This window comes from Callorhinchus milii, unplaced genomic scaffold (genome assembly GCF_018977255.1).
Source record: "Callorhinchus milii isolate IMCB2004 unplaced genomic scaffold, IMCB_Cmil_1.0 Scaffold6, whole genome shotgun sequence".
Taxonomy (NCBI): domain Eukaryota; kingdom Metazoa; phylum Chordata; class Chondrichthyes; order Chimaeriformes; family Callorhinchidae; genus Callorhinchus; species Callorhinchus milii.
Genome location: NW_024704747.1, coordinates 11,148,083 through 11,159,069, shown reverse-complemented (window position 1 = coordinate 11,159,069; position 10,987 = coordinate 11,148,083). Strand labels below are relative to the sequence as shown.

The 10,987-nt window shown below is 46.9% G+C and overlaps 1 protein-coding gene across 8 annotated transcripts in view; it reads left to right on the top strand.

Moving 5' to 3' along the window:
- Window positions 1-1,539: 1,539 nt before the first annotated feature.
- The window catches only part of pcnt (pericentrin), a 132,433-nt gene continuing 122,985 nt past the window's right edge, over window positions 1,540-10,987 (top strand). For 4 of the 8 annotated variants that reach the window (XM_042336372.1, XM_042336378.1, XM_042336375.1 and 1 more), the window contains exons 1-2: window positions 1,540-1,708; window positions 10,134-10,301. In XM_042336372.1, the coding sequence (XP_042192306.1) occupies window positions 1,661-1,708; window positions 10,134-10,301 (216 nt within the window). In that variant the 5' untranslated portion in view covers window positions 1,540-1,660. The remainder of the gene's footprint in view (window positions 1,709-10,133; window positions 10,302-10,987) is intronic. The other 4 variants (XM_042336376.1, XM_042336374.1, XM_042336379.1 and 1 more) reach the window with 1 other exon arrangement.

The following is a 10,987-nucleotide window of genomic DNA, read 5'->3' as shown; positions in this document are numbered from 1 at the left end:
ATCTCTGGGATTTCCATGTGTAGGTGGAATATATGCAATTCTCGGTTTGGTTTGGATACTCATGGTGATGTCCGACACCTGGCTGACCAAAAAAAAGGACATTGCCAAAGCAGCATCCATTTTATAGGAGCCAGTCAGGGTGTGCGTGCTGTTGATTAGAGAGGTAGGGGGGAGCAAGACCATGGAGGGCTTTGACGACGAGGACCAGGATCTTGAGCTGTATCCTGTTTAATGGGAAGCCAGTGGAGTCGAGCGAGGATGGAGGTGATAGGGTCGTGGAGCCTAATGCGGGAGAGGACACGGGCTGCAGAGCACCATGATAGGGGGTGTGTGCTGAAATGCTGTACACTATCCAGTGCCTTGGGATGTCCTGACGTGAAAGGCGCTATACAAATGTAACCTTGTTGTTGTAGATTGTCCCAGCTGAAACCCTCAGACATGCTTTCTGAAGCTCAATATTACATCGAGGCTTATGCAAGGTCATTGTTTGTTGGCCTCCCCAACTCATCCCTCCAGTCTGCAGATCATCTAGAACTGCAGCCCGTGTCCTCTCCTGCATTAGGCTCCGCGATTCTATCACCCCGATCCTCGCTCGATTCCACTGGCTTCCCATCAAACAGGATACAGCTCAAGATCCTGGTCCTTGTCTTCAAAGTCCTGCATGGTCTTGCTCCCCATTACCTCTGCGACCTCCTCACCTACTACTATCCTGCTCGCTCCCTCCGCTCAGCGGACTGCTTCACGTCCCATCTTGTTTGCCCCACTTTTGGTGGGCGGGCCTCAAGCCACTCTGCCCCCACCCTCTGGAACTCCATCCACAGGTTTCTCCGCCTCATCCCCTGCCTTGCCACCTGCAAGACCCATCTCAAAACCCTCCTGTTCGACCATGCTTTCGATCTCCGTGCTTCCCCCCCACTGCCCTCCACCCTCCCCCACCCCAACCCCAGCTCGGGTTCGTAATTCTGTCTGTCCAGCGCCTTAGGACATTTTCCTGATGTGAAAGGCACTTTACAAATGTAATTTTGTTGTTGTTGTTGTTGCACCCTTCTTGATGGGATTGAAGAGCTGGTCAAAGATACAAGTAATTCAGGATCACTGTGGTGACAGGAGGTAAGGCTGCACGAGGTGCATTGAGTGGTAAATGAGGAGCTGTGAGGAATGGGGGAGATGGTGTGAGGCTGTGAGGGAGGGATGGTGTACAGCTGTGTGCGTTGGTGTGTGGCGGGGAGGGGTGGGTGTGTGTGGAGGGACGCGCTTGTTCTGTGGCGGGAGAGTGCACGCGCACCCAACTGCCACACTGATGACGATTCGGAGTTGCTGGCATTGGTCTGGTTAAGTTTCCCCGCGCCGTGTTCCTCATGTAATTGGCTGGTGAGCTTCGCCAATCATAACATGGGCTCGGCAGCTTGCACCAAATTGATTGGGTGACAGGTACACCACGCACTCTGCGATTGGTTGGCCTCAGATGCGCTCTTTCATTGGTTAAGCGACAGGCGGGGCCTGGTGCTATCACGTGGTTCAGGGTCCTTTGGTGAGAGCAGCTTATTGGTCGGAGCGGCCGTTAATCACTCCGGTCAGCGGCCATGTTGTTCCTCTGAAGAGGAGCCGTTAGTGACGGTTCGTGAAGCCTTGGGCATCGGACTCCGCACCGACCTCGGTCATGGAGGACGAAGAGAGAAGGAAGAAAGTGGAGGTTGGACGAGAAAAGGTAACGAAAGAAAGAGAGTGAGTGAGGGGTCGATATCAGGCAAGTCTGTTTATACAATGACTTTTATGTTCAACACTCGAGGGTCGTCTCAAAGGAGGGGAAGGGAGTGTGTGTGTCTGAGGTGGGGCTGAGTGGTATGTGTGTGGGGGAGAGGGGCTGAGTGAGTGGGTGTGTACCGGGGCAGATGGGCTCAATCTGTGTGTTAGGGGGAGAGGCGGAGTGCGCGCGCGCGAGGGGGGGGCGGAGCGCGCGTGTGTGTCTCTCGCTCCCCCCACTCGCTCTCTGCTTCTACCTCACATTCACTCATTCCTGTATCTCCCCCTTCTCCGTCTTTCAATCTCTCTCTTGCTCCCCCTTTCTTAACTCTCTCCCCTCCTCTCGCGCTCCCCACCTCCCCGCCCCCTCTCAATACCCCTCTCTCTCCCACAGCCACTGTCTGCAGTAACAGCAGCTGACGTGGTTGCTCAGACCATGGTTGGGAGGAGAAGCGCCTGCCTTCCTGACAGACTGCAGTATTGGCTGGTATTATTCCCCCTGTTGGACCATGCTGATTTAGGCGATTGTATGCTTTATGAGGAAGATGTATGCGAGTTTTACTATACTTACAACAACAACAACAACAAGATTCCATTTATTGAGCGCCTTTCACGTCGGGAGGACGTCCCAAGGCTCTGTACAGTTGGGTCAGGACCCGAGCATTGGGGGGAAATGGTCACGGGGAGGGAAGGGAGGGAGGAGGAGGGGGTAGAGAGTCGAGAGGGGAGCTGAAGGTACGGTCAAAGAGAAAGGTCTTGAGACCGGCCTTGAAGGAGGAAAGGGAGGAGGCGGCGAAGGCACTGGGGGATAGAGTTCCAGAGCCTCGGGGCTGAGAGGCTGAAGGCCCGACCACCGATGGTAGGGCGGTTGGGGCGGGGGATGTGGAGCAGACCAGAGCCAGAGGAACGGAGGGTACGGGCAGGTAGGTAGGGGGATAGTAGGTTGGAGAGGTAGGAGGGAGCAAGGCCGTGAATGGCCTTGTAGGTGAGGATGAGGATCTTGAAATCAATCCTCTGGGGGATGGGGAGCCAGTGGAGGCGAGCGAGGGTGGGAGTGATGTGGTCCCGAAGCCTGGTGCGGGACAGTACACGAGCTGCAGAGTTCTGAATGACCTGCAGCTTGTGGAGGGAGGTGCCGGGAAGGCCGGCGAGGAGAGAGTTCCCATAGTCCAGCCTTGAGGTGATAAAGGTGTGGACCAGAGTTTCAGCAGCGTGAGGGGTGAGGTAGTGCCGTAGTCTGGCGACATTCCGGAGGTGATGGAAGGCGGTGCCAGTTGTGGTGCGGATATGGGGGAGAAAGGACAGCTCAGGGTCGAACAGAACGCCGAGGTTCCTGACTGGCTTTGAGAGGTGGAGAGTGCAGCCTTGGATGCTGATGCTGTCAGCGCCTGAAGTGCAGAGGCGCTGAGATGAGCCAATCAGGAGGGCCTCAGTTTTGCGTACGTTGAGCTGAAGAAAGTTGTCTCTCGTCCAGAGAGATAAGGGTGAGATTTACTTAGAGATTTACTTACCATAAATTGGCCTCATTCCTGAAAATTTCCTTACCATGTCTCTGTGTGAGGCAGCACTGATTGTCACTTTTTCACTGTGGGCTTATTTTCTGTGGCGATCTTACGACCTGGGACTCGGTTTCATTTCTAGTCAGTTTGCTAAAAACATTCAAGATAAAATAAGCATCTGTCTGGAATAAAAACCGATTCAAATTGGGCAAGTTTACTTATTTAAAATCTTATACGATTACATTTTGAAGGACTTCTCATAGGTGGAGTTGGAGCCTGAGCAAGGTTACTTACAGTTAGCTACAATTATTGGATTTGTTCTCTTTCAGTTTCTGTGTTCAGGGTCTTTGTCTTATCATTGAGGACTTTTTATTGGTGATGCTATAATTGTATTAACAAACAAGGAAAATCGTCAAGTTCTGTTCATTTTATATTTGTGGTTACTGCGATGCAACCCAGTGTACGCTTCTAAACTTTTCCGTCAGGTGCTTTCATTGATTGCTGTCGATTTGACTTAGCACTGTTCCAGATGTGGCTGAACCTTTCTGGTATCAGACAATGTTGCTGGTATATGGATCATTGTCTTGGAGCCTAGGTTATGTTGAGAAATTGGGTGGTCATGCCCCAGACCATGGCAATCATTGCTACTATCCATTCGTCTTCAGGCCCACCCTGTTCAAATTCAAATCATGCCACATGTTCTGGACCTGTTCCTTCAGATTAATTGATCATTTACCTCAGGCGGGTCATTTGGCCTGAGACCATGGGAGTCTTCATGGTTGGGATGACACAGTTGTAAGGAGTGAAAATAGTGCCGGCCGTTACTGCAGTGTGTGATATGGCCGGGAGAGCGGCTGTTCCCACTACCACAGCTGATTGAGAGAGAGAGAGAAAGTGATTGTGTGTGAGAGAAACACAACAAGAGGGGGGGGGGGGAGAGGAGGTGGAGGGTGTGCGGAGAGAGAGGTACAGGCTTGTGTACTATGAGAGTGACAGGGGGCAATTGCACGCAAGAAAGAGAGGTAGAGGAGCTGCCCGGGCCAGAGACTTACCTTCCCATCCCACCTCTCAGCTCAGGTAGGTAGCTGCCAGTGTCGTGTGCTTTGAGACATCCTTCCAACGTGAAAAAGGTACTGTGTTTTTTAAAAAAAGATAAATTTAGTGTTTCTCGAAGGGAAACCTATTGCTTATGCGACCTGCAGATGTTTCTCAAATAGGGATCCGGTTCACAGCAGCCAAAAGTTTGGACCACTGATCTACCCCGTGGATGAGTGTGGGATCTTGTGTGTGAAGGCCTACAAATCGTCACTACACTTGACAGTAATTGTATATGAAGCATTTTGAGATGTTACATACAATCTACAGTGTGACCAAAAAGTTGTGATAATTACCCTATTATCTACAATAAATAATTTCTTTAAGACGTATTAGACATTGTGATAGTAACAACGTTTTGGTTACCCTGCATATAAGACCTTATTATTTCATCCATAAAATACATAATCAAACCACTTTGCAGTGTATCAAATGCAAGGATTATTTTTATTAAAATCAAGTACTTTTGTTCAGTGTGTTCATATTGTAATTCTAAATCAACTTGTAGCATCTTTTGATCTGAAATGGCAAAGCAGTTGCCCAATTTATTGAACTTGATATGCTGATTTGGTACAAGTGAGCTGTTGGAGCTGTCTGATCCATAACCAGAAGCAGCATGTATTATGGCAAGGCTCTCAGATCAGGCATGTACCTCCTTGATGACACACAAGGCGAAGAGCGATCACAAGTTCAGCGAATCTCTTCCAATTATATTGTCCTAAATCCTTTCAGTGTATCACATTGATACTTTTCTCCTCCATTTTAAATCTTCTTCCCTTTTTATGTATCAGTAGGTTTCCCCCTTCAGGACCACGTGATCCTTTCCATTCTTTGTTTCAGTAACTTACCGAGGTCACAGGCTGTCTCCAAGGCTGTCCTTGCCGCTCTTAAATTATATTTTGGTTCCTGGACCATAAATCCACTTAAGGTGAAAGCGTCCCGCTCTGCACAAAATCTCAATATATACAGAACATCTATATTAATAACCCCAACAGAAGAAGTGGATCATTAATCTAAACAAGGTGACCGTGACATAATCAAATAAAATTGGTCGTTCATTTCGTGACTGTTCATGAGGCATTGCTTGTACAGATTGGCTGCTGCATTCATCTGCAAAATGCACAGTCGCTATGATTATTTTGTGGACCAACCAAAAAGGCTTCTGCCTCAGAGGTGAAAGTGCTACCAATGAGGCAGGTTGACACACAGGTATAGGTTACACGTGGCTCATTCACCCTCCCACTTCTTCCCTTTTCAGGTGGATGTGATTTATAACCGAGTGGATGTTGAGTGTCAACAGATAGGAGAAGGAAGGGGCCAGGAATTGGGGAGGGGAAACCGAAGGCGCTGTAGTGAGGGATGTGAAGCGAATAGTAAACCTGAGGAACATACTCTCTAAGGGAAACAACAACAAAATTACATTTATAGAGCGCCTTTCACGTCGGGAGGACGTCCCAAAGTGCTGAACAGTCAGGTGTCGGGGCCCGAGCATGGGGGAGGGGGGTTGTAGGGGTGGAAGAAGGCAGAGAGGTGGGAGAGCGAACAAAGGCACGGTTGAAGAGAAGGGTCTTGAGACCAGCCTTGAAGGAGATAAGGGAGGAAATGAGGCGAAGGGATCGTGGAGTTCCAGTGTGGGGGCAGAGAGGCTGAAAGTCTGGCCACCGATGGTAGGGCGTGTCGGGCAGGAGACATGGAGCAGGCCGAAGCCCGCTGAACGGAGGGAGCAGGCAGGTTGGTAGGGGGAGTTGAAGCAGGAAGTGTTGATTCCTTCAAACACAGATTAGATAGTTCTCTTTTAGGAAATAACATTATAGAATACAATACATAAGTAGTTGTATTGTGCATGCAACCGTCAGGAAGGTCTGTTTTTTGTTTAGCATTTCTTATATTCAAGCAGTTGTGGGCCCATCCTACGTGTCACTGGATCAGGCCATAAACTATAAACTTGATGTGAACCCAGAATAAAATGTATTTGCACATTGCCTTTCACATTGGGAGGATGGCTCAAAGCACTTGGCAGACATGGGTTAATTAAAGATAGTCAGTGTGGGTTTATACATTAACAACAACAACAAAATTACATTTGTATAGCACCTTTCTCATCAGGAGGACATGACAGTCTAAAGGCAAGACTTCCTTGACAATTCTGAAAGAGTTTTTTGATGAAATAATTGAGAATAGATGAAGGTATTGATGTGGTATATGTGGAATCCAGAAAGCTTTTGTTACAGTGGTGCATTGGAGGCTTGTTAAAAATGGTATTAATGGAAAAGTAGCAGCATGGATAGAAAGTTGGTTAAATGATGACAACATGGTGGGAGTACAGGTTTGTTATTCGCATAGAGAGATGTAACTAGTGGTGTCCCCCAGGGAGCAGTGTTAGAACCACTGCTTTTCTCTATATAAATGATCTGGATTCTGGTATAAGGTGCTCAATTTCTAAATTTCAAGGTGACACGAAAGTAGAGCTACATAGAAAAATAGAGAAAATAGCTAATAGTGAAGAAGATTTCTAAGCAGCTTCAGAAGGACTTGGATTGGACAGAGAAATGGCAAATGGAATTTAGTCCAGACAAATGTGAGGAGCGCCTTTCACATATGGAGGATGTCCAACAATGCTCAACTTGCATTTAATACAAATAATATTTAATATAAATAGCACCCTTCATGCAGAGAAATTGACCTTGATATCCAGAATTAGGTAAGCTGGATGTGTCGCTCCAGGGAGAGAGTGCACTCCATTCCAACAGTCTATCTCTGGAATTTCCATGTGTAGGTGGGGTGCATTGAATTCTCAGTTTGGTTTGGATACTCATAAGCATGGTAATGGATTTCCACATGTGTCAGACATATCTGACCCCACCAAAAAATTTGCATTTCTATACCGCCTTTCATATAGGAATGCATCTCTGAAACCTTAACATTGGCGGAGCTTGATGCTGAGCAAGGATGAGGAGGGAGGTAACTATAAGCACGATCAAAGAGGAAAGTCTTCAGGTGTAATGTGAAGATGAAATGGTGGAGGACAGTGCCCACCGAACATGGGAGAGGGAAGGTTAGTCAGGTATTAAGAGATTGCAAAGGTAGGGAGGAGCAAGATAGTAGAAGGATTTGAAAGTGAGAACGAGGATCTTAAACTTGATCCTCTGGGGGATAGCCAAAGTAAGTTGGGCGAGGATGGGAGTGATCGGCTCAAGCAGCTTAATGCGAGAAAGGATATGCCCTGCAGAGTTCTGAATAATCTGTAACTTGTGGAGGGAAGAGCTGGGAATTACGGCAAACAGGAAGTTAGCATATCAAGGCTGGATGTGATGAAAGCGTGGGTGAGGATCTCAGCGGCCCGAGGGGTTTTGCCCGCTTTCGCCACTACAGAGTGGTGGAGGTGAACAATGTTCCAGAGATGAGGGAAGGCAGAACATGTCATGGCAAGGAAGTGGGGTTTTAAAGGATAGCTGAGCATCGAACAGGACACCAAAGTACTGGCTGGATGAGGTGCAAGAGTGCATCCATGAAGTGAGGAGGCGCTGACAGTAGCCAAGCAGGAAAGCTTCAGTTTTGTCTCAAAAGTCAACTTTCTGAAGTTGAATGTTGACAAGACTGAAGCTGACAGGCAAGACAGTCCACCAGGACAGCAGTGGTGCTGGAGTCGAGGCAGAGAGAATTATATGTCATCCTGTAAAAGTTAATCCAGTGTCTGCGGATGATATCACCGATTAGGTGCATATAAATATATAACCCCTGCACGTGACTGTAGGATAGTCAGTAAATCATTAAATGGGGAAGGTTCGGGGAAATGTTTTCACGCAACCAATTTTTTTTGGTGTCAGGTATCTGACACGTGGAAACCCATGTATCCAAACTGATTGTGGTTTATAATCTGCAAGAAGGGTGATTCTAGTGAGACAGAGAATCTATGCTGACTTTCAAAAGGGAAATAAACCTAAAAAGGAGTAAACTACAGGGTTTGGGGAAATGGGAGGTAAGTGTTATCAGCTGAGCCAAGTTCCTACTGTAATTTTTAATTGCAACAAATCTTCCTCCAACTCCCAATTGATTCAGAATTCCTCACTGTAAGTCTGGTGTTCCTGTGCTGAGCATGGGCGATTCCCGTGTGCTGGGCCTGCTCAACCAGGAGCTTCTTATTGACGGAAGAAGTGACACTTTAGTGATGGTGTTGGAGGAGGCTTGTAGGAAATGGAGCACCTAACAGGTGTTTGTCATTGAACAGATTGCACATATTAGATATTCACTGCAGCACTCTTGTCCTTTGTCAAATACAATTGATGTCAGTGGAGACCTTCAGCCTTTATATTAAACTAGCTGTACCCATTGCAGCTTCGCTTGCAACCAAAGGATCCAATGTGGAATCTAGATTGACACACAGACAGACATTTTGTTTAGAAATTATACTCAGCTGGGAGGACTCCTTTAATATATTTTCTCTCTGTCTGTCTCTGTCTTTCTCTGTCTCTCCCACAAAACACACAGTCACTACATTTTATAATATATTTTCTCTCACAGTGTCTCTCTGGCTAGCTCAGTCTCTCTCACTATCTCAGTCTTTCTCTCTGTCTCTTTCTCTGTCTGTCCAACATGGGAGGACTCTAGCTACCATGACAACCAGAAAAAAGTGCCATACATTTGTTGCAAAGTATCTCTGAACGGTGCGTACTTTCCTCTGTCGCTATGTAGTTGCAGAATACGATGCATACTTCATATTTTGTGGCTTAATTAAAGCACTTTTTAATATAGCTCATCAGTGATAGGAGATCCTACCCAAAAAAAAACAATGACACTGCCAAATGCAAGACCTTTCCGATGAGGTAAAAATCATGTCTCTACGTCAATCGGTTATTGCTTTACTTTATTAGTATAGATTACTAATAATGGTGCACCATTTTGAGGTCGACACTGTGCTAAAACTTTTTTTCATCAGAAAGGTAGATAATGTGAGTGGCTGTGACCATTGTATCAATTTACTTTCCAGGATGCAATCTTACTTAGTAAATAATAAAATAATAATTCTTGCATTTGATGTAGAGCTTTTCACGTCTTCTAGACGCCTCAAAGCGCTTCACAGAATATACTGTAAAGTGAATTGATTGTATTTTGTGGGTGCAATGTGGCAGCCAATTGCGCACAGCAGCGCCACACAAGCAGTCGTGGATTGAGTGACCAAATTATTATTTTTTTTGAAGGATTATTATCCCCAGGAAAGCGGTTTGCCAATCAACTAACAACCGGGTTCCTACTTACTGTTAGGTAAACGGAGGTGTGTGAAGTAAGGAAACTTGCCCAACATTTCGCCCTGCCGGGAATAGAACCCAGGTCTCTCGCTTACAAGGCGAGTGCTCTAATCACTGATCTACATGACTCTACCTGTATATATCCAGCACTCGGGGTTCTGCTTCCCTTTTACTTCATCCTCCTTTATGGATCCAACGGTTAGATAATATTTTGCAGACACTGAATGTGAAGGCTGTGTGACAAAGCTGTAATCTCTGTAAGCTGCTTAAACGGTGGTAGAAGAGAATGCAGCTCTCCAGCCAACAAACGCAGGATTGCTTTGTGCAAAAAGGTATCTTGAGAGAAGTTATTGCAGAGATTTGTTTACCAGGGACGCCCCTGTTAAAAGAACTGTCTGGACTCACATTTTGATTTTGCTCACCACAGGAGGACATAGCAGCCTGTATGTGTTCTCACCGTGCAGCGCCTGGGCAGCATGCTGGTGCTGTGCTCCTGCTACCTCTTCCTGGCGTACCTCTCCCTTTACCTGCTCTTCACGTTCCTTCGCAGCTTGCTGACTTCCGACAACGAAAAGCAAAAGGTGACGGCACGGATACGGCGCAAAAGAAGAAGAGGAAGAAGAAGAGCGCGGCTGTCTACCCGGATGACCTTCCACCGCAAGAGCACTCACTAGTGGTCCTGGGGCCCTCCGGAGTGGAGCAGAGCAGTGAGGTGAAGGTGGGTGAGGTGAATGGCAGAGCTACCTGGTGAAGTGTTCAAAATAGAGCCTAAAAGGCAAAGTTTGAAACTGAATTGATTGTGTCAACTACAGTTTCTGGTTTGCAAGTATCACATTGAGAGATTTCCAAAGGGAGAGGAGTTGAGAATCCCAAGGGAGAAAATTCCGAAAAAAGACTGAACCCCTGAGCAGTGAAGAGTTGACAAAGAAAGGGAAACTCTTTAAAAACTGGTTAAACCAGGAGTCCAGTTATGAGGTTGCGGAATGATCCTCAAAGGGGCAAGAGGAGCAGACAAGAATGAGAAACTTGTCTTAGACCTCATATCTCAGGGCCTCAGTTGTATAAGAGACGGGATGAAGGCAGATGTGCATCAGATAGCTGAGGAAACTGAGGCTTCCGGCAGCAGTTGTTAGAAAGCGTTCACTGGAGTCTGTGAATGCATGTTTGTGTATTCAGGGTTTGGAATCCACCTTGATTGGTTGCATGGAGTTAATCAGCTGCAGCTCAAAATCCACACCTCCAATGAGTGAAGCCATGGCTCAGTGGTTAGGTGTGTGTCTGAACTGTGGACTGGAAGATGGTAACAATGCACTCACTCATTTCATGCCTGCCAGGAAGCTTGCAGGGAGTTCCTGGTACCTGCCATCCACAACAACAAGCTGTATTCATATAGCATCTCTCACA